This window comes from Triticum aestivum, chromosome 2D, assembly GCF_018294505.1.
Source record: "Triticum aestivum cultivar Chinese Spring chromosome 2D, IWGSC CS RefSeq v2.1, whole genome shotgun sequence".
Taxonomy (NCBI): domain Eukaryota; kingdom Viridiplantae; phylum Streptophyta; class Magnoliopsida; order Poales; family Poaceae; genus Triticum; species Triticum aestivum.
The window spans coordinates 545,738,169-545,761,520 of NC_057799.1; the positions used below are offsets into that span (position 1 = coordinate 545,738,169).

At 45.0% G+C, this 23,352-nt stretch overlaps 2 protein-coding genes across 2 annotated transcripts; both read left to right on the plus strand.

Moving 5' to 3' along the window:
* Window positions 1-622: 622 nt before the first annotated feature.
* On the plus strand, window positions 623-1,216 carry LOC123049889 (ethylene-responsive transcription factor 2-like). Its single transcript, XM_044472749.1, has one exon. It carries the CDS (start codon window positions 623-625, stop codon window positions 1,214-1,216), a length of 594 nt encoding a protein of 197 aa, XP_044328684.1.
* A 5,706-nt stretch (window positions 1,217-6,922) lies between these two features.
* LOC123054383 (calcium-transporting ATPase 5, plasma membrane-type) lies at window positions 6,923-18,095 on the plus strand. Its single transcript, XM_044478152.1, has 34 exons — window positions 6,923-7,223; window positions 9,053-9,169; window positions 9,252-9,309; window positions 9,549-9,649; window positions 9,722-9,853; window positions 9,938-10,027; window positions 10,343-10,412; window positions 10,582-10,652; window positions 10,726-10,809; window positions 10,886-10,963; window positions 11,053-11,124; window positions 11,551-11,634; window positions 11,735-11,817; window positions 11,960-12,068; window positions 12,145-12,200; window positions 12,280-12,322; window positions 12,414-12,497; window positions 12,625-12,762; window positions 12,887-12,952; window positions 13,030-13,128; window positions 13,685-13,795; window positions 13,871-14,038; window positions 14,772-14,831; window positions 15,005-15,166; window positions 15,700-15,816; window positions 15,928-16,026; window positions 16,115-16,252; window positions 16,492-16,592; window positions 16,774-16,819; window positions 16,894-17,028; window positions 17,121-17,228; window positions 17,335-17,426; window positions 17,522-17,613; window positions 17,783-18,095. Exons 1-34 carry the CDS (start codon window positions 7,098-7,100, stop codon window positions 17,830-17,832), a joined length of 3,240 nt encoding a protein of 1,079 aa, XP_044334087.1. The 5' UTR covers window positions 6,923-7,097; the 3' UTR covers window positions 17,833-18,095.
* Window positions 18,096-23,352: the final 5,257 nt, after the last annotated feature.

Below are 23,352 nucleotides of genomic sequence, written 5' to 3' on the forward strand. Positions count from 1 at the left end.
TTGCGATTCCGTCCGACCTTTAACAACATCTCCAATAGATGGTTCAAATGTAAAAATAACTAACTTTTGAACCGTGTGAGGCAAAAGACGCTGCTTCAACAGACGGTCCATATGTAAAAAAAAATGGACCGTGGCCTTCTTGTGATGTAAAATGCAACACCTCGCGATGCAAATATACATCACGGGATGCATCTGGTCCAAAACCAGCCGCCGCCCGCGAACGCCCAACCGCCGCTTCATTTCCGTTCCCGCCCGCCCGCCCGCTGCCACCCCGCCGCCGCCCCGCCGCCTCCACACCCCGCCGCACGCCGCCCGCATCAGATCCGGCGCCGCCCCGCCCCCCGCCGCTGTTTCCACGCCGCCCCGCCGCTGTTTCCACGCCGCCCCGCCGTTAATCCGGCCCCACCGCCCGCCGCTGTTTCCACGCCGCGTCGCCGCCCGCCCGCCCCGCAGCTCCGCCACTGCCCCGCCCGCCGACCCGCAGCTCTGCCCCGCACGCCGCCGCCGCCCCGCAGATCCGCTCCGCCCGCCTCCGTCCGCCACTGCCCCGCCCGCCACCGCCGCCCGCAGCACCGCCCCGCCCGGCTCCGTCCGCCACCGCCCCGGCCGCACGCCGCTCCCAATGGCGCCGAAGAAGACGCCGAAGGGCAAGTCGGGCTTCTTCGGCGTGAGGCAGAAGCCCTCCGACAACTGGGGTGTGGAGTTCTCCGACGCCGGAAGGCGTTGGTGGATCAGCACGTACCCCTCCGCCCACGAGGCCGCGCGTGCCTACGACGTGGCGGTGTGGCGTGCCGTGAGGCCTCGATCGCACCTCAACTTTCCAGAGATCGAGAGTCGGGTGGTAGCGGAGATGCTTGTGCCACAGGGCATCAACATGAAGGAGATCACGACGACGAAGAAGAAGAAGATGAAGAAGCCGTCGGTTGTCGTCAGTGCTGGCGAGACCGATGAGGAGGCGATGGCGAGGTTTGCTCGGGAGCATCCGGAGTACGTCCAGGCCGAGCTGGAGTACTACTGGAAGCGTGAGGCGGAGCAGAAGAAGAAGGGGCCGAAGAAGGAGGATGAGGCCGGTCCCTCGACGGTGATCCCCATCGAGTCCTCTTCCGAGGAGGACTGGGCAGACTTCTCGGAGGAGGAGGAGGAGGAGGAGGAGGGGTGCGACGACCCGACGAAGGAGGAGTTATGGGAGCAGTTCCGTAGCTCCGATGAGGAGTAGTTTATCTAGCAGTTTGAATAAGTAGTAGTTGAAGTTGATGTTTGAACTATGTTGAATGGATTAGTAGTATGTCGTTTTTGCATCTTCATTTTGGACCATCTATTGGAGTTGCTCTTTTGGCCATCAATTTGGACCATCTGTTGGAGATGAGCTTTTTTCGGAGCTCCAAAACGCATTTTTTGGCGGTTCAAATTTTACATCTCCAGTTTTAGACCGCCAAATTTTTATTGGAGATGCTCTAATTACTTTCTCTCGAGTTCATATCGACGCGGCTTAATTAATCAGTTAGCAGCTTCTGGACTTGGACTGTCCGTGTAAAGCGCCAATATTCGTTTAAAAAAATGGTAGTAATCAAGTTCCGTTTGCATGTCTTATCTGGCTTAGTAGGTGTAAAGTGCCAAAATCTGATCTGCTCGAGGAGAAATGCCAGTGAGCCCCTCCTCGAAAGCGAGAAGAGAAGGATCACGCAATGTACCTGTTGGAACCAGCTACATTCCTACGATCAAACTCCGTGTAGAGAGGAGACAGGAGAGCAAACCATGTTCTGCCAGCCTCGGCGTTGTGATGGGTCGAGAATATATGCCTGGGATCGGTGGAACCGTTACGTCGACGTGTTCACGTTAGGCCTGCATGCAGGGATGCTTTGGACAATCGACGGGTAGCTCGCTCACGAGAGGGCCACATGGACAGCCTAAACCAACCCCGTCCGTGGACTACGATCGATTCTTTGACTCCAAGGCTAATGATTAGATATATTTTTTTCGAGCAAAAGTTGATGATTAGATTGGGCGGTTGGATTGGATCCAGGTCCAGCGCTGTGGCGGCAACAGCAAGCTACTAGCTAGCAAAGCCAATAGATTAGATTAACAGCGGAGGAGGTTAACAAAGACTATCAATGGTCTTCAAATCCTCACAACAGCGGGGCAACACGTCCACGGCTATCATGGCGAGGGCCGGCCGGGGAAACATGCGCAAGTTATTCGATCGGACGATGAACTAGTGCGCGCAAACCCGCAGTTCCCGCAAACCGGTGGCAGAACGAACGCGTCGTTTTCCCGATCGTGTTGCCCTTTTCACGGGCGTGTCTGTAAACTCCCTGCTGGATCCACGCAAAGTAGCGAGGACATGTATGTGTCATCGGCGGGTCGCACGGTCCGTGCGATTGATTCTCGGTGTCGACTGTTGACCAGAGCTTTGATGTGGCCTACACGCGGGCTTCACGCGTCCATCGCCCAACCAACGCAGACATCGTTTGTCATCACCCAAGAAAAAAGAGAAAAAACGCAGATAAGATATCGGGCCGGGGGAATATATGCTCACGTACTCGCCCGTTTAACTTTAGGCAAGTTCATACGGGACCATCTAACAATCCGTACTAGCACTCCATAGCTGCCGTTGTTGAGAGGGAAGCTGCCGTCTAGGGCAGCACTGGATTCAAGAGAAGACGGCAGAAAAATCTCCCACAGCAAATTGTTTTGGCGCAATGATAATTCATACGCACCTTTTTTACAGAAAACATTAGGTAGCGGTGTAATCTGATGGCGGTTAGTTGAAATTCTGAGGTGGTTATGATCTGAAATATTTACTGCCACCCTAAAAAAAATCTACTCCCTCCATTTTCAAAATAATTAGAGCTTGACTAAGTCTATAGAAAAATACGCAGAGATGTACTATGTCAAGCATACATAATACTCCTTCCGCCTCCTAATAGACGGCGCACAAATCCAGTCAAAAAGTTAATTCCCTCTAAGTTTGACCAAATATATGGTAAAATAATAATCAGCTACTCCCTCTGTAAAGAAAAGCGTAAAAGCATTTAGATCACTATTTTAGTAATCTAAACGCTCTTATATTTCTTTACGGAGGAAGTACAATATTGAATAGAGAGATTATGAAAATATATCTAATGGTTGATATAATTATATTGATTTGGTATTGTTTATCTTCATTTTTTTTATATATACATGGCCAAACTTAGAAAACATTGGCTTGTTGACTAAATTTATATGGCACCTATTTGGGGACGGGGGTAGTATGAAAATACATATTTCACAATGAATCTAATAAAGTATATTTGTTTTGTAGACATCTTCTTTTTCTCTGTATAAGATGTTGATATGTTTTTACATAGACTTGATCAAAATTAATGAAGTTTGACTTAGGACAATTCTAGAGATTCAATTATTTTGGACGGAGGGACTAGTGGAGTATGTATAATCTGTGTACATGTCTTACGTAGGAATTGGATTTTCGGTTATTTTGAATTGAATTACACCCGCGGGGGCACACTAATTAGAATCTAACAAACCAAGCCCCACATGACAAAATGTGTATACTCGAATATAAATATAACACCTCACAAAAAAAGAAATATGGTAACTACTGTATAATTTTCACATGAACCAACTGAAATTAGGTTTTAAGTAAAACATGCCCCTCCCTGACAAAATAAGTTAAATACAACCCGACATCACTGAAGAAATTCTACCCATCAGAGATCTTGACATCGGAAAAATCTCTCGAGGGGTGACAAAATAAGCCATATTCACCCAAAAGGGCGACATGGGTGGAGCCCTAAACCCTCGTCGCCATCACCAATCCACATTATCTCCCCTTAGGCAAAACACACTCTACAACAGTGCTCCTCATTTAAGCCGCACATCTCTCTCATGGCGGCAACGCCGTGTCAGTGTGATGGTGCAGTCACGATAGATCACGGAGACGCGACACTGCAGCACGACAATCAATGTTTATAGCGGTTGGTCTAATCCGCGCCCAAGCATACGATGGTATGGTATCTGGACGACGCATGTGGCGTTTGAGACTACCATGATGTTTTGTGTGGCCTGCTTGTCAAGAATCGACAGGACAATGGTATAATATCGACCGGAAGGGACATGATTGATATCTCTCGTTCGACGATTTCTCATCCTAAAGAAATCTATGTCAAGAGCTGGCTAGCCAGCAGCTCGATAGCGAGGTGGATGGCGATATTCGCAAGACTATATTCTCGTGGGGGTGAAACCCATGATCTAGCCTACACCATGCAACATTGATGTCGACACGTTGCTCCTTATCAAAGAAGTTGGTTTCAAGTCTTGTTTCAGGGGGTGACAACCATTGCTGTGTTCGATCTTGTGGTCGGACCAAACATCATTTGTTTGTGAATGTCCGTTCTTTTTGTAAGACGTTGCCTTGGAGTATTGTGCCCTTTGTCAGATCACTTGGCACACGGGTGGTGGGTTATGGTCCATGGTGCTACGTTTGTGGTAGGTAATGGAGATGCTGCCACTCCAATGTGGATGACTTTCAAGGTTTAATACCCTTTAAGCTTATTTATTTCGTATCGAGTTCCTGTTAACTAACCAGACGCTTTGCGCTTTCATGCATGACATAACATTTTTATGTTTTGTCTCTCACACGCATAAAATAGACTATGCTATTTTTAAGAAAACCAATGGAATGTGCTATATGTTTAAGGGCCATTGGCATTTCTATCCCCAACTCGAACCACCTACTCAGATTTGCCCCTAATTTTGAAGCCTGCTCAAATTTACCCCTCTGCCGTTAGGTGCTCTTACAGAAATGCCCTTATGCGCCGTTACCGTCCGGTCAACGAGCTTTGACCGTCCTGAAAAAAGCAAAAAAATTCTAAATTTTTTAAAATTTGGGGGGATCGAAGATACTCATGTGCGCAAGGTGCGAGTGCAAATTTTCATGCTATTTGGACATTTCAGGAGCTCGTGGCGAGGAAAAACAGTTAATCTGTATACTTGTGAACAGTAATTTTGAAATAAAATAGCAAGAAAATTCAAAAAAAATATGAAATGTTTTGGCATCAAAGAGGCTCGGGTGCACAAGGTGCTTGCAAGTTTTTGTGATCAAATGACATGCGAGGAGCTCTAGCAAAAAAAAGTCATTTTTTCCAAAGTTTTTTCCCGAGCCAATATTTTTCTCCACAAGCTCCTACAGTGTCCAAACACAAAAAAAAATTGCACGCACCTTGCGAACCCGAGCCTCTTTGATGCCAAAATTTTCTTATTTTTTTGAATTTTCTTGCTATCTTTTTGAATTTACTGTTCACAGGCTTACATATTTACTTTTTTCTTAGCCACGAGCTCATGGAATGTCCAAACAACACGAAAATTTGCACGCATTTTGCGAACCTGAGTATTTTGATCCCGCAAAATCTCAATTTTTTTTATTTTTTTGCTATTTTTTTCAGGATGGTCAAAGCCCTTTGACCAACTTTGACCAGACGGTAACGGCACATAAGAGTATTTCTAGAAGTGCACATAACAGCAGAGGGGTAAATTTGAGCAGACTTCGAAATTAGGAGCAAATATGTGTAGTGGGTTCTAGTTAGGGACACAGATGTAAAAGACCCTATGTTTAATTACAATTTATGGCCTTCCAAATGCACGTAACCTGTTTGGGTCCAACAACTATGGTATGCTTGGATACAATTATGATGATCTAACGATTACAATCTACTACTTCTTCCTTCATGTACAAAGTTGTACTAAAGCAACGACAATTAATATGAATCTAAAATCATTTTAAAGTAGGGGCAATTAATATGAATCTAAATTGTTTTAAAGCTGCCACAATTAAAATGGATCGGACAAAGTACTATAATTAGGTCATGGTGTACTATGTTTCCTATGTGAAGTTTTAGTTACTACTAGTAATATAGTACTCCCTTCGTCCAGGTGCATAGGGCACCTAAGAAGGTGCAGCGAGACCTAGGCGCGTATGGATTGGACTAGTCAAAATTAATTAGCACCGCTTTATATGTGTATTTAGTGCACTATTTGGGAAGGTGCACTTGGGCATCCAACCACGGTGCGCGGCCGTTTGCATGCACGTCCGGTAATTGTGCGTTGGGGCTTGCATGGAGTGGCCGTTTGCAATGACTGGCCGTATGTGCCTTGTTATCTGGGTTGGACTCATAAAATTTATCACTCCACACTGTGCTAGCTAAGACTAGCCACAATGGATAGTAACATAGAGTAGTAACATGGATTACTACCTCTATAGTGGGGAGTAACATATGTGTGGTAACATGCAACACTTCATTTATTAGGCTATAGACTCATCTTGTCTTGATATGTGTGATGTTACTCATAATAATAGTAACTAGCTATGTTAGCACATTCCTCTATTTCTTCATTTATTGCTTGCCACATCATCTATTTTATCTAGATATGTGTGATGTTACTATCTATGTTACTCCCACCCACCGTGGGTAGTCTAATTGCAGTGACTTACATTATAGGAATTCCTGGATTTCGTTAGGTGCCTAATGCACTTGGACAGAGGGAGTAGTACATGTATATATACACATGTTGAGGAAGATGTAGGGCCGCGATCCACTACTATGAAAAGTCAGTAAATCAATGGCACGCGTTGTTGTTTATGGGAACTTCTGACAATCTCTCTGTTTCCTCCAAAGTCCAAACCATCTCATTTTTAATATGGAAAGTATATATATACATATCGAGGAAGCAGAGGCCGGTTGCCTTCCTTCTGAAAACGCATCGGGGCCACCGGATAGAATACGCGTCCCAACAACAACAAAAAAAAGTCCCGTACGTGGCGACGAGCCCCTGTGTTAAAATTCGAGCAGTAGAGGCGGGGAGAAGGGGGGACAGCGGACAGCGAGGCTTTTGCCCCACTCCGCCCATATAAATCGGTGGCACGCCCGCGGCGTGACTCTACCGTGGACGGTAGTGCTGGTGGAGAACTCGGCAGCGACGCCCTCCCTTCACAAAAGCCCTCTCCCCCAATCCACTGCTCGCCGGGAAATATCTCGCCCTTCTCCGCACGGAAGCCACGTGCTGTGCCGCGGCCTGCGGGTGAGGACGAGGAGGAGGAGCGGATGGAGTCGTCTTCGTCGGGCGGCGGTGCCAGCAAGGCGCGGCGGAGCGGCAGCGGCGGCGGCGGCAGCGACCCCTTCGACATCCCCGGCAAGGGCGCCCCCGTCGAGCGCCTCAAAAAATGGAGGGTGAGCCGCGCCGCTCCTCCTTCGCTAGCTGTTTTTTTCCTCACATGTTTCGGCTCGTGAGAGCGGGCGGCGGCGAGTTTTGGGTGGTGGTTTGCTCGAGTGCTCGCCCGTTTTGGGAACTTGGGGTTTTCCGCTGCCCGTTTCCACCAACAGATTTGCGTAGTTTTTGCAGGATTCCATGCCGCCGCGCCTAGGGTTTTTGAATTCCAGATATATCGCTAGCTCCTGTTTTTTTCAGAGGCAAGCTAGTTCCCGGTCTCCGAGTTTAGGGTTCAGAGTCCCGCGGTTTTGCCTCCGCATTCCGGGGTCGGGCCTGAATCTGTACACGATTAGGTGGATTTCCACACACTTGATGCTTGTTTGGGAGACGAGAGTGGGGTTTTCTCCTTCCGACGCTTCCGTTCCCATGCTATTTTTTTCCCTTTCGCATCCGTGCTTGCCTTCAGATTCAGGACTCACTAGCTTCCATTTCCCCTTCAATTCTATTTTAAGAGATAAATATCCCCTTCCACCGGGTGGATTTCTTCAGTCGGCCGCTTTGTTCTTCGATTCGATTTCGCGTGCGGCCGGAGGGCGCAGAGCCCACCGAGCCATTTGTTTGGGTTTGATTCAGGGTGGCTTCGCTTTCCTGTTTCGGAATTGATTCGCGCTTCCACTGGCTTTGCGCTGTGCGCTCAATGCTTTCGAATTGTTCTGTCGCCTTTGACGCCGGCTGTGAAGTTGCGTTACATTTGGGCTGCCCTTCCCTTTCTCTGAGATACGCTTCGCTTTTGCATTTTTCTTCAGAATACTGCCGATTCCTTAGAACCCTGTAGATGAATGCGCATTATAATATTCTGGATAGGTGGAGTGGAGCAGCCACGCGTCGAACCGTGGCAGTGCTTGCCGACGTGCTAGTCTCGGGAGTATTCCCGCAGATTAGTATTGTTCTGACGTCTTGAATTTGATAATACTAGTCATACCTAGGCTTGACTCACCGGTATGGTCCGAGACTTCTGCGGATGAAGTAGTATTTAATTTAATGTTCAGAGTGGCTACATTTGCGTCATCCATGTCGGCAAGCAGTCCTTGAGCTTTTGCAAGCATGCCCGAATTCACAATGTTCGCAATTCCGTATATACACTGTTCATTCATTTAGTACTCCCAAATACCACTCGAAAACGACGCAATCTGTTGTTATCATGTGCTATTCCTCCAGATTTGCTTTGCGATTGTCTTTTCATAAAGCTCTATTATATTCGGGACCGGTGGCCCGCAACTGTCGGATCTCATTCAGAAGTTTTATTAGAACAGGAAATATTAGCTGGAACTTGTTGAAATATGTGGTTGTAGGTTGGTTTGATCCCCACCCGGGGCCCTTGCAGCCAGGTGCAGAAGTGGTTGCTGGCCATTAGGGCTGCCAGCAATTTTAGTTATTTTGAAAATTAATCTTTTGCACGGGAGTATTGTGTTTGCATCTAACTAACAACTTCAAGGAGTGGAGATGGCAAATTTATAGTTGTGTCCGATAATATAGTTGTATCAGGTCTCCTTCAAACTTGGAGTTTCTGACACAATGTTTAGTCTGTAGTTTAATTTTGCAGTATGCTGCACAAAGTTTGTGCTGATGGCGCAACCTTTTACTTAACTCTAATGCGTCTCTTTCTCTTGATGAAATACTATGCCAAGATTTAAGCCATTGCTAGCGCAATGTGGCCTTTGCTGGGTGCTGTCAGTAACTGGAGCTTCTTTTCTTAGGAGGCTGGACACATTGTTTCTTACTGCTGTTGATTGAGTGCTGATCTTTTAGACTGTTCTGAATATAATCCCTTTGATTTTGTCCACTGCAGCAAGCAGCTCTTGTCCTGAATGCATCAAGGCGATTCAGGTACACATTGGACTTGAAAAAAGAGGCGCAAAAGGAGGAAGTCATAAGAAAAATTCGTGCACAAGCTCATGTTATCAGGGTATTGCATCGTCATGTTTTCTCTTTGTTTCATTTAGCTGATTAGTTGATTTATGCTGATTTTTTCTTATTTCCTTCTTTAGGCCGCATTCCGTTTCAAAGAAGCAGCTCGAGTCGGTACGACTACAAAGGATGCACCAGGTAATTTCCTTTCTCACCTACCCAGTCCTTCCTGTGCTCTGTACAATCGTCGTTTGGGTTTGCTCTTTTGAGCATTCTAAGCAGACAATTTATTAATGCTTTGTAGGAACTTGCTAATATGTAATATATCATTTGATAGTGGTCATCTGAATTCGGATTGAATTCAGACTATAATCATGGGATGTGCAGATCAGTTTCATGAAATTCTGATAGGATTTCTTGGATGATGATTTTTGCAGAAGCTCATGCCGATGGTGCTCTTGGCTTTGGAATTAAAGAAGACCAGCTTACAGCACTGACCAGAGATCATAACTACTCTGCTCTACAGCAGTATGAAGGGGTGAGCTTATTCTGTTGTCAGTGTGCTTCACACTTTCCTGTCATAGTTTGCGTCTTGTAACCTTCCCTACAGATTTCAGGGCTAGCAAATATGCTAAAGACAGATATTGACAAGGGGATCAGTGGAGAGGAGTCCGATATTGATGCGAGAAAGAATGCATTCGGGGCGAACACATACCCTCGCAAGAAAGGAAGAAGCTTTTTGGTATGAGATTGTTCTCTTATATTAGTATGGCAATTGCTGTCTTCTGTCTGGAGGCTCATTTGGTGTGTTCTCACTGTTATTTAGGCCTTTGTGTGGGATGCTTGTAAAGATTTGACACTCATCATCCTCATGGTCGCCGCTGCGGTTTCATTGGCCTTGGGCATATATACAGAGGTGTGTGTTGGATCTTTAGTTCATCTGTTATTTACCTCTGCATGTTGATCCAGCATCATTCCTCATACTGTTTGCAATTTTCATGACTTGTAGCTTGTAACCAAAACATGTTGCATCATTAGTCCAGCATCATGCCTTGTACTGTATGCAATTTTCATGACTTATAGTACGGAAGCAAAACCGTAGTTGTAACTTATTTTCATTTAGATTTTTCTCTTTGCTCAGCTGGTTACCATTAACTAGATGGTTCATCACCATTCTTGTGTCTGGTTATATGAGTGTATGACTCCCATTACAACTTTTTCTGGTTTCTAGGGGATAAAAGAAGGGTGGTATGATGGGGCCAGCATTGGTTTTGCTGTACTCCTTGTTATTTTTGTTACAGGTATGCCACCACAACCATCTTTCCTGTTTCTGGTTATTTCTGTGAGCAATTATAATAATATCAACGTTTAGTCTGTCCTTTAACTTGCACCGTCAGCGTCTAAATTCCTGAAACTTATCTTAGACATGTTACTTGGCATTTATTATTAACGTTTCACAATGTTGTCCAGCTACCAGTGACTACAAGCAATCGTTGCAGTTCCAAAACTTGAATGAGGAGAAACAGAACATTCAATTGGAGGTTAAAATTTTAGACTCATAATTTTATAAATTGTTTATTCTTCCCGAATAATGTCTCAGATGTTCTCGTTCAGGTTGTGAGAGGTGGAAGGCGAATCAAGGTATCAATTTTTGATTTGGTTGTTGGAGATGTGGTGCCCCTCAAGATTGGTGACCAGGTACGAATGCCATTGATCTTTATTTTGGCTGCAAGCAGTTTGGAAATACAAGGTGCTAATCAAATTTCTGTGTCAGGTACCTGCTGATGGAGTCCTTATTAGTGGTCACTCCTTCTCCATAGATGAATCGAGCATGACTGGCGAAAGCAAAATAGTGAGCTACTTTCATACGCGTTTTTTGCCTTTTGGAAATAGTTTAGGTGAAGTCTTAAGCTGACACTGCAAGCTGGTTGTTAATTGAAGGTAAACAAAGACCAGAAGTCACCGTTTATGATGTCCGGTTGCAAAGTCGCCGACGGCTATGGTACAATGCTGGTGAGTCTATCTGTGCCTACCAAATGGAGAAAATGTCTAGCTACTTTCAGCTTCTGAAAATTTTCTGTACTTAGTGATGTGAACTTGGAAGTGCAGTAACCTCAATTTATGTTTTTCCTGTGGGACATAATAGATTTAAGTTATTAATTGGATCTTGCTTGAAACCATTTTACTTACTGGAAAAAAAGAGAAGGTATCGTGATACTATAACTGTTGTGCATTTCTCACATTTAAATACTGGCATCTTTTTGTCATACATAGTGGGCTGGCTAGTCTCTTTTTGGCGAACCTGAGTCAGCCTGGGCTCAAGTGTAGTTGTAAGGGCTCGAGTGTAGTTATTTTTGGGGCGTTGTCGTAACATATGGTCATGACAGAGGGCATTGCAATTGATCATTGATCATGGGGAATCTACTGTATGTTACCCAGGTGACCGCTGTTGGTATTAACACTGAATGGGGTCTGCTGATGGCAAGCATATCTGAAGACTCTGGTGAAGAAACACCACTACAGGTTTGATCCTGTACTTGTTATTAGCCTACGCATGACTCCCATGTGTTAGACATGTTTTTTGATCGTGTGAATTGGCATGATCTTATTTGTTCTGGAGTAGGTTCGCTTGAATGGTGTTGCTACCTTCATTGGAATAATTGGACTTTCTGTTGCTGTTGCTGTTCTTGTTGTCCTCTTGGCCAGGTATATTAATGCATAGTTTATTTTGGTCAACTAGCCCTGTGGCTTATTCCTGTCACCTTGTTTTCTTCTAGGTATATCGATGCATAGTTTAATTTAGCCAACTAGCTTTGTGGCTTATTTCTGTAACCTTGTTTTCTTCTAGGTATTTCACTGGGCATACGTACAATCCGGATGGCTCTCCGCAATATGTGAAAGGAAAGATGGGTGTCGGTGAGACAATACGTGGAGTAGTTAAAATCTTCACAGTGGCGGTAGGTTTTCAATTTAGTCATGACTGCTGATTTGCATTTTACAGTCTGTTATCTTATCATCTTGGGTTGTAATTAGGTCACAATTGTGGTTGTGGCTGTTCCCGAAGGACTACCGTTGGCTGTCACATTGACGTAAGCATAAATTTATTGCGTAATTTTCTTGTAGCATGCTAGCAATCACTTACCCAATGACACTGCATATTTTTGTCAGGCTCGCCTTTTCGATGCGCAAAATGATGAGGGATAAAGCTCTGGTATGCTGCTATTGCTTGCTTGTGTTTGTTACTGTGCTGTGTTACTTGTAGTAACAGCCGGTCTCATGCATTCTCAACCATATGTTAACAGGTCAGGAGACTTTCTGCATGCGAGACAATGGGTTCTGCAACAACAATTTGCAGTGACAAGACTGGAACATTAACTCTAAATCAGGTGGAAAGCTCTTTCTTTTTAGCATTGTCCTTGTCTTAATACATGGAAATTCCATGGTAGGATTCATGATTTCTCAAATATGCTTGGGCCTTGACTCCTTTCCACTTTCTTCATTGTCATTATTAAGATGACTGTTGTTGAGGCATACTTTGGTGGTGAGAAGATGGATCCTCCAGATAACACTCAGAAGCTATCTGCTGCTGTATCAACAATGATTATTGAAGGAATTGCTCAGAATACATCTGGAAGCATATTTGAGCCGGAGGTCAGGCTATACTTACAATTTACGTCACATGCACCTTTTCATCCTGGAATCTGAACATCTTTTTCTTCCTTTTAACATGTTATGGTTCAGCTGTGTGGCTACTGACTTTTGTTCACTGTCACAGGGTGGTCAAGCTCCAGAGGTGACTGGATCCCCGACTGAAAAGGCTATACTGTCTTGGGGGTTGCAGGTATGGCTTCTCGTAGTAGCGTCAGCCTATATTCTCTGTATCTCCTGCTTGGTAACCATGATCTTTATATTCAACAGCTTGGTATGAAATTCAGTGAAACAAGATCGAAATCCTCCATTCTTCAAGTCTTCCCATTCAATTCAGAGAAAAAGCGAGGCGGAGTTGCAGTGCAAGTGGTAATTCGTTTTTATCTGTAGCAGTGACAATTTCCTTAATTTTTTTATGGTGGATTTATGGTTCTCTTGGCCTCAGCAAAATTACTTGTTTGGCAACTTTGCTTGACATTTTTTCGAAATGTCATGCAAAAAAAATAAATTGATTGCCCTTTCAATGAACCATTGCTGAATTTAATTTGCTATAATAGGCTAAATAGCATCTCCGTCCATCCTATGGGCATGTCTTAATAGTTGTACTGCTAATGGTTTCAGCTGATGAAATTGTACCATTTCTATGATTCTATGTCAGTACCCTTCATTTGTTATATTTGTTTCACACTGTAATCCACACTCAGTGGGCTGTAGGAACAGGTTACTTGTATCTAAGATCATCATTACTCACAATTATGAGTAACGATGTACATCTTTCCTGCTTCCTTAAAGGATCGAACATATTTTTTTGTTGACAAATTAAAATCAAGATAGTTATAGACCTTAATTAATATCTGCTCAATTGGCTGCTATTGTGTTCTCTCCGACCCCTTCAAATAATGCTTTTTTTTTTAAATTTCTGGAGGGTGACTCTGAGGTTCATGTATACTGGAAAGGAGCTGCTGAACTTATTTTGGAGTCATGCACTAGTTGGATTGACAAGGATGGCTCAAAGCAATCAATGACTCCTGAGAAAGTAAACTTCAAATTCTCATCATTTGCTCAAGTACAGTATGGGTGCAACTAACTAACTAGCTAATTACTGTTTAAGGTTGGTGAGTTCAAGAAATTCATTGAAGACATGGCTGTTGCTAGCCTTCGCTGCGTCGCCTTTGCTTACAGACCTTGTGAGATGAGTGATGTTCCAAAGGAGGACCAGAGGGCTGACTGGGTATTACCTGAGGATAACTTGATTATGCTTGGCATTGTAGGAATAAAGGTAAGCAGCAATCCTGCATTTTGAACTACGAGCCATGATTATTAATGGGGTATTATTATTTTGATAGCTTATCACTCCTTGATGTTGTGATTAGTGGTTGAGACTCGTGTCATTGTTTGCGTTTGCGTATGTGCATATTACTGGTTCTGTCATTGTGTGTGTTTGCATACATGCATATTACTAGTTCTACTGGCATTGCTCTCTCTCTCTCTGTCTCTCTCCCTCAGACCCTCTGTATCCAATTTGTTTGCACTAAACTGTTCGTCTGGATAAGTACTACTCATATCTCAAACAAGTGCATGCTAAAATCATGAGTAAAAGCTATAGAAAAAGAAATACTGTTGGACATCTGTTAGCTGCTCTTTAGACACAGAACCATCAGGATTGCTCCTACCTTTGATGGTAGTAATGCAGAAACCTGTACTAGTAACAATAATAACATTTCTAGTGATAATAACATTTTTGCCACATGCATGAGATCATTACCTTATATTTCTTGCCTAATGTTTTTTGCAACATTTATTGAAATTTTGCATGCACAAGAAGCATGGGCTACTACCAAATCTGTAAGCGATACCAACATATGTAGAACTTGCATGAGTACATTCTCTTTTATTTCTTGCTTAGTGATTTACTGTTAACATTTACTGACATGTAGTAGCAGCCTTTATAAGTCATGAACCATTTAGACCTTCATTGGTTTGCAAGAATTTACAACCAATTCACTTTGCAGGATCCCTGCCGCCCAGGAGTTCAAGATTCTATTCGCTTGTGTGCTGCAGCTGGCATTAAGGTATTTCTTATATTCTTGTGTGAGTCAGTACGCTTGTTTCTGCCATATCTTAGTAACTGTATACAATGAAGAATAGACGGTTGGACGAGTTCCATAACTTTGTTTTGTACTAGCTATGTTAGCCAAGTGTTTTTCAGGGTCACTTGTATTGAGTTTAATTTTTGAATGTCTAGGTCCGCATGGTCACCGGGGATAACCTTCAAACCGCCAGAGCGATTGCCTTGGAATGTGGTATTCTTACTGATCCTAACGTATCAGAGCCAACCATCATTGAAGGGAAGACCTTCCGGGAGTTGTCAGATTTGGAAAGGGAGGAAGTCGCCGACAAAATCTCTGTATGTTTATTCCCCTCAATTGCTTGCATCTTGTTGATTTCAGTGGATAAAACCTATAAGTAGATTACAACCTTGTAAGAAACTACAGTGCTTCTTTCTGTGATTTCTTGTTCCCTGCAAGATTACATGAACCTGGGAGGTGTGATGTATGAGACCAAAAGCCAACAGAATGATCAACTGCTGCGATGTAGTATTCGATATGATTTGCATCAGTGGTGTAGGAATCAACCAAACTTTTGTTTGGTGCACACTTTCTAATTACCTAATTCTCCTGGTATCCATTTTTCTTGTTATGGGGTTATGTTGTTTTGATTTTGTCTATGCGCCCCATCATGTGCTAAACTGTTAGATATGCAGAAATATAGAACACAGAAATATGAGTGAACAAGGTTTTTTTCCCCATGAATAAAACTATTGTGCTATCTTGTCTTAATTTGATGTTTCCTTATATTTAGTTTATACCAATTGCTTTATGTTTTGCATATCATTTCTACTTTGCCCTTTCATTGAGTGTACTCTATACATTGTTACAGGTTATGGGGAGGTCTTCACCGAACGATAAGCTTCTACTTGTTAAGGCACTCAGAAACAGAGGTCATGTTGTCGCTGTAACTGGTGATGGCACAAACGATGCCCCAGCACTGCATGAGGTTTGTGAATTGCTATTCATCATTTTGTTTTGCATCAAGCTGTTGAAGCTATCTTCAGGACATGTTCAAGAACCACCATCCGGTAGTACTTACACAATTTTGAATTCATAGGCCGACATTGGTCTCTCAATGGGCATCCAGGGAACTGAAGTTGCCAAGGAGAGTTCTGATATTATTATCTTGGATGACAATTTTGCGACACTCGTGAGGGTATGTATATTGTGTCCTCTTATTTTACTGCTTTTTAGCTGAAATTGTATTCTCTAGGGCGACATCTGATATTTGTTTCTGGATTTAGGTTGTCAGATGGGGACGTTCAGTTTATGCAAACATCCAGAAATTCATTCAGTTCCAGCTGACTGTCAACGTTGCAGCCTTGATAATTAATGTAGTTTCTGCTGTCAGTTCTGGTGACGTGCCACTGAATGCTGTCCAGGTTCGAATTCTTAAATATGTTGTGCCTGGAAACTTCCAGATCACCGGACAAAGTTTTTCTCAAGATATATTGTGTAAAGTTCAATTGTGGGTCGTGTATTTCTACGTCTCACTGTAGTTCGTTTAAGGGTATTTTCTTTGTGCTGGTATTCTGAACCAGTTATAAGATACACGAATTGCTCATACCAGTTTCTGTAATGATGGGTGATATTTGTATGCTTTTGCCTCCCTTGTTTACAGTTGCTCTGGGTTAATCTAATCATGGACACACTGGGAGCGCTTGCATTGGCGACTGAGCCACCAAACAACCATCTTATGCAGAGACCACCAGTTGGGCGGAGGTTTGTTCTCTTGTGCTATTGTTGCTCAAATATCTTCCTTTGTTTCGGCATAATTTAAGCTCACTTATCTGGCAAACTTCATGGATTGGAAGTGATTTGCCAATATCTTCCATTCCGCAATTAAGTGCCAACATAGTTTGCTTTCTGCATGCTGAATCTGTCCCGACCTTGTTGTTTGCAGGGAGCCTTTGATAACAAATATCATGTGGAGAAACTTGCTCATAATGGTATGCTGTATATGCACTTTACTTTACTCTTCATATCTGTGGCCATTCTGCTGCCTAACGAATTGTTTCTTCAGGCTTTCTATCAAGTTGCAATCCTCCTTACTCTCACCTTCAAGGGCCTGACCCTTCTACGGTTGGAACATGACAACCCAGCACATGCTGAAATTCTGAAAAATACCTTCATATTCAACACATTTGTTCTCTGTCAAGTGAGTCATTGGCTTTTGCTCTAGTCTGACTCGGAAATACCTACAGTTGATTTGGTGGGGTTAAACTTAACCCGCAATCTTGTCTTCTGCAGGTGTTCAGTGAGTTCAACGCTCGGAAACCAGATGAGCTGAATATTTTCAAGGGTATTGCAGGGAACAAACTCTTCATTGCCATTATAGCCATAACGGTTGTTCTCCAGGTAAGAAAAGGGCGCAGAAGTTGTTTTTGTGCGGTTCTGTATGCCACATGAAGTGATCTCGGTTTTGCTATTGTCACTTGCTCATTCCTGTATTATATATGTGCAGGTGCTTATCATCGAGTTCCTTGGCAAGTTCACGACAACAGTCAGGTTGAGCTGGCAGCTGTGGTTGGTGTCCATAGGTCTTGCTTTTGTCAGGTACAAGTTCTGTTTAGTTTATGAAACAGAACATATATATCTTTGTACCCCCGTTTAAAACTTTAGCTGATGGGATCTTCCTCTTCTTTGCTCAGCTGGCCGTTGGCACTGGTAGGAAAGCTTATCCCTGTTCCAGACCGTCCGTTCTTAGACATGTTCACTTGCTGCTGCCCAGGGAAGAAAGAGGGTATGTTTCACATCGCGTGCTTTCTTTTCTTGCCTAGGCTCGACCTCATGTTGCCATTGTTGGCCCACTATCCTTGCATATCTTTCTTTGTTTTGTTTTGTGAAAAACTGTTCTTGCATATCTGCTCCTCCGTTGATCGTGCCCCTCACATGACTTCTATGTTGTGCAGCTGATGATGGGAAGGAAGACAGTGGTGTGAAGAACATCGAGGTGGTGTGAAGTGATGGGCTGACATCGAGGAGGACCTTTGCAGTTTTTGCTTGGAGCTTTTAACATGATCGGGGCTGTAATTATCTGGTGATTTGGATTTGTAAATACACTAGGTTTGGAGTGGATATTAGGTCTCTCACTTTTGGAGATTTGATTTGCCACGCTATCTTTAACATCACGCCTGACCCTGGCCACTGGTGGCTGACTTGGAAGCTGGAATTTAGCTTAAAATGGATGTTGGAACTTGGAAGGAGCACTAACAGTTTGTCTTCTGTTGCTTTTCCATTTCGTTTATTAATCTGCTCTGCCATTTCTGTGCACATTGTTTTCTTTGTGGCGGTGCATCGTCCTGTGAGAGCTGGGTCAGGATAACTTGCAGTAGTAAAACTATTTCAAAACCTCAGTGTTGTCAAAACCGGAACGAATCAATCAATTCTGAGTTGATGGTTCTAAGTTCTAACCACTTGTGCCTTGGCGATAAAGCTATCCTGCATTTGCTATGTTAGTGTGTTATGGTGCTCGTTCGAAGTAACACGGCGGGAGTAGGTATATGTGCTGGGTTTGTTGGGTTTGGAGGTACACGTGGTACGCCACACACGTTGAAAATTGAGTTGGAATCATGTGTCATGAGCACATATGTTGGTTCGTCTTGGCGTTCCGTGTAGGGATTTTCTCTTTCCCGTGCTGTTGACACACACTCGGTCGGGATACTTTTGTCAACCTTTTTGTTCACACATGTGCAGCATTGTAGGCGTGTTCCTTGTTCTGCTCACGGGTGAGAACTGTGAATGACAGCAGAACAAGATCAATGAATCTACAGTGTCTGTTGAAGAAGTTGCCATGAGGCGATGCAGACAACTGACGAGATCGACGACTTTACGTTGAGTAATCCACGGAGAAAAGAGACCAATGTATGCAGCGTAGCAGCCGGATCCCGCAGCAGTTGTTGATGTTCTAACGCCTCGAGGTTCTTTTCGACAAGGAAAAAGATGAAGATTGGAGGCCAGCTCGACATCTGTTGTGGTCACACTTCTGTTGTTTCTCCGGTCTACCCGAATAACAATAAATGCAGTGCTCGTCCTTATCCGAACATTAACATAGTTTTGGCCCTTTTATGTACAAATTCCTGGCTCAGCAAACGAGGTAGCGATGGCTATTCCTGCCAGTTTGGCTCATTCCGAAACGTTTTGGCTTGTGATCCTTGATCCATTCGGATGGAAGATAAGGTTGAGTTAGACACCGGATATTGAGCCGGGGATCATCGAAGGCGACTTACCCCTACCCCTCGCGATCGAGCCGCGCTCTCGACGCCACCTGTCCTTCCGTCGCCGATCGGACGTCATCTGTCACGCTTAACACCTTCTTTTCCTTCCCGTCTAAGCCAAGCTAGTGACAGTTAAAAGACGGATGGATCCGGTCACGGCACCAGACGAGGCCATACACCTCGCCGTCAAGGTCAGAGATGGTCCTGTGTTTGGGACTAGGTTCACCGGCCGTTTTCGTTCTGTTTTCCCTTGTGGGATCCGGAGCCACCGATAATTGCCTTGGGCCGGGTCGTCGATCCATGGATTGGTCCGTGGTTCAGTGGACACGATAGAGCCGTCCGGGGCCAGAATTGCGCGTGTGTCCGTGTAGTGTCGAGGATACTGAACTTTCTGTCTCTCTATCAGGGTACGTGTGTGTGTGTGTCACCCATGAAATAAGAGAGGGCAGGTTATTTCATTAAGAGAACCCAAGGTCCCAACACAAACTCGACGTCTTCTTCTTTCTAATGCATGCTTATACGGTTGATCACTGACATGCTGCGTGCTGGAGTACATGGGAACTAAGCTGCATGCACTGCACCACGTACAAAAAAACTGCCCGGTTACGCACGTACGACTCGCTGCTAGTTTAACTTGACAAGGGATGGGTGCCAGTACTACGCATGTTGTACGGCACATCTGTATTTTTTCTACACTTCAAAGTCTTGCGCTCGAAGTTTCTTCTCCTGTATGTATACGGCGCGATGAACTCATTGTCAAAAGTCTGTAAAGTCAAATCAAGCCTGTGAGACGGGATCGCCTGCCCGTGTCAGCAAATCACTGCAGATTATGTTTCATGTAATGTATGAGGCCGAACGGGGACGTATGAATAGCCTGCGGAAATTAACCACTGTCAATGAGCAATCACTTTTTTAGCTCTCGATCACGACTCTGCAGTTAATCCGCATATATGTCAGGCTGGTTTCATGGATCCGAATTTTTTTCCTGGATGGATGTGTATAAAAGAGACTATCCAACTAGGACGACGTTCTCTCTCTCTCTCATGATGCTGTAAACCAATCAGAGCAACTCACAACTTGGTACTAATCAACTTTGCTGATTTGTGTCTAACCGATTGGTAATCAACCAAAGTTCACTCGAAATCTGTACTATAACATAATTTTATGTCTGCAGTAGCGTGTTTCATAGTCCATGATCACGCACTGGACGCATCCTACAATCCAAGGAAAGATCCACAAAGATTGTTTTTTTTGAGTGGGCAGGAGAGATCGAAAACCAGAAGCTAGACCATGATGATGCCAGCGGCCGTACGTTTTGTACTTGCATTCGCTGAAATCTGTGGGCGCTTACGGAAGATAAGACAAAACAATGGAGGTCGCATTATCATCGGTAATCATGTCTGGTTGTGCTAAATTAACATACCACTCCACGGACGGCAGCCTTCTGCCCGGCCGGCTGCTCCCATGGTCAACTATCGACGGTACGCCCGTACAGATCGAATATAAGTATATGTGACTAGCTGGCATGCATGTGCCATATGCTAGCTACTTGTGGCCCACACATGAACAAATTTTTTTGGGTTGCTTACCACGTACGCCACGTGGTCACAAACGAACAAATCGAACAGAAGGTCAACTTCCCTCCAAGACTGTCACATCCCTGGCTTCTGACATTGCCCTAGGCTAACTTCATGTGTGCATCATGTTTAAACTTTGAAAGAAACTTAAAATGGGGATTGCCTAAACCCTAGCATTAAAGGAATTCACTAGGTTCAACCAAAATATTTCCAGTAAATCCAAATGGCTTTCAAAAATGTTCATCATTCTTGGAAAATGCTGGAAACAGTAACCAGAGGTGATGCACATTTTTCCATGACATATTTGGGCTCTGGATTAAATCATACTCTATTTGCATTTGGGCATTTAAATGCTATTAAATATTTTAAATGCTCAAATAATCATAAACTAAAATGTTTACTGTAGGATATATTTCCAACAGTGATCATGAGTAGTTTCATGATTTTTGGAAGTGTCTAAGTATTTTTAATAAAGCCCTAAAGACTACAAAAATAGAAAACAGAAACAAATAAAAGAGAGAGGGGAAAGGACTGACCTGCCCTACCTGGCCCATCCCTGTAGTAGCCCAGCTGGGCAAAGCCGGCCCAGCCCACCACCGTAACCCCCTCCGTCGCCTTCCTCCTCGCGCCAGTAGGCAGGGGCGCGTGCCCGGCGCGCGCAGCCACACGCCGGCCACCTCCTCCCTGCCTGGCTGCCTCCTCCTCCCCCGGATGTCTCTCGCGGCGCCACGCAGCCCCCTGGTCCCTCTCGCTCACTCCCGAGCTCCTTCCCCTCCTCTGTTCTCTCTCTCGCACCCACCCGAACGGGTTCGTCGCCGCCGCTCGCCACCACCGCGGCCATCGCCTCCCCCTCGCCTCTCCGACATGCCCAGGAGATCCGCCACCGTCGCCTACGTCTCTCTGTCGACTCACGCGACGCCAAACGTCCCGAAGCGCCGCCCCCGACCTTGTCTTCGTCGTTCGGCCGCCGAGATCGCCGGCGACCTCCCGTCTTCATCAGCTCCTCCCCGACCTCGCCGACCCGCTCGTCGTGACCGTGGTGAGCTGCTGGCCGTTTTCCCCTCCCCGTTCTCTTCCTCGCATGCCGTAGCGACCACACCAAGCTCGACCGCACCCGCCGCCGCTTGCGCCCGCCGCCGACGCGGCCCCGGCAACCAAACAGCCCGGGCGTCGTGTCCAACATGCTCGCCGCCTCGCGTAGTTGTTGTAGGTGCCATGAATGCGCTGCCACGGCCACTGCAGCCCCGTAGCCACAAACACCCGAACGCCAGCGCCGCCCCGAGCTCGTTTCCGGCGAGCTCCGTCCGTCCCCGCTGCTGCCGCATTCCGCTCTGGATGCGGGCGAGCCCCAGCTCCCCGCGCGTGCCCTCCTCTGCTCGATTGGGCGCCGGAGAAGCAATCCCGAGCCCTTTCGCCGTGTCTGCTGCCGCCGGCGGCTAAACGCCGGTGGTTTAGCCCCGGTTGACCAGGGATTTGACCCCCCCGGGTCATTGACATGTGGGCCCCGGCCCCACTGACATTTTGGTTAGGTTTAACTTAAGGCTAATTAACTATATTAATTAGCTGAGTCGATGACATATGGGTCCCACTGTCAGGTTTGACTCTGGTTAGACGCTGTTGACCAGCTGACGTCACAGTGACGCAGTGCTGACGCAATAACTCATTTCTGGATTTATTTTTTATATAGGAAATTCCAGAAAATGTAGCAAACTTCTAAAAATCATAGAAAATCATCTATAACTCAGATTGAAAAGATTTATATATGAAAAATGATCAGAAAAATCCAATCTATCCATCTGTACTGGTTTCATGCATGTCTAAACAACTTAACCTTGCTGTTTAGTTCAAAACATGATAAGGCACTATTTAAATTCATAATTTGAGTTTGGGATTGAACCTTTGGTTCAAAATGACCCAAACCCATCTGTTTGTAGTTGCATTAGCCAAAACACATTCATATTGCCATGTCTTAGCATGCATCATAATTGTTGCATTGCATTGATTGTGTTCTTCCTTGTTTGCCGGTGGTTGTCCCCTCTCGATAGACGTGGTTCCGACGATGAGTTCGATGACACCGATGAAGAACTATAATATCTTCGGAAGTGCCAGGCAAGCAAACCCCCTTGTTCATTCCGATACAATCCCACTCTCTCGCTCCTGCTCTCTTTTACTACATTAGGACAACAACGATTCATCTGTTACTTGCTGCGGTAGTTGAACCTCTTATCCTCTGCATGACCTGTCATTGCCACAGTAAATAGATGAAACCCACTAGCATGAGTAGGAGTTGTTTGAGCCCTGATGTGCCTACTCATTCATGCTTGTTTGTCATGCCTGCTACTGCTTAGAGTTGAGTCGGGTCTGATTCATCGGGGATGAATTGGAATGGTGATGAACATGTCCTACTGTGTGTGAGCTAAGTGTGTGAACACGATTTGGTAAAGGTAGCGGTGAGAGGCCATGTAGGAGTACATGGTGGGTTATCTCATTGAAGCCGTCCTCAGGAACCGAGTTCTGTGTTTGTGATCCATGATACAGTTACTACCACGCATTGGGCCCGAAACCAATGGACCCTCTCGGCTTCTTAATCACCCTTGTCCTCTGTCCAGGAGTTGCAAGTAGTTTCTGGTGTTTGTAGTATGCTGGAGGCCGTGGGCAGCGCTGACCCGAGGGGTGGGCTGTGATGCG

Bases quoted from the DNA above. Each gene is read 5' to 3' on its own strand.
- LOC123049889 (XM_044472749.1), top strand. From the start codon at position 623: ATGGCGCCGAAGAAGACGCCGAAGGGCAAGTCGGGCTTCTTCGGCGTG.
- LOC123054383 (XM_044478152.1), top strand. From the start codon at position 7,098: ATGGAGTCGTCTTCGTCGGGCGGCGGTGCCAGCAAGGCGCGGCGGAGC. The intron at 11,125-11,550 runs GTGAGTCTATCT...TATGTTACCCAG, and splicing joins ACGGCTATGGTACAATGCTG to GTGACCGCTGTTGGTATTAA. The intron at 16,253-16,491 runs GTTCGAATTCTT...CCTTGTTTACAG, and splicing joins TGCCACTGAATGCTGTCCAG to TTGCTCTGGGTTAATCTAAT.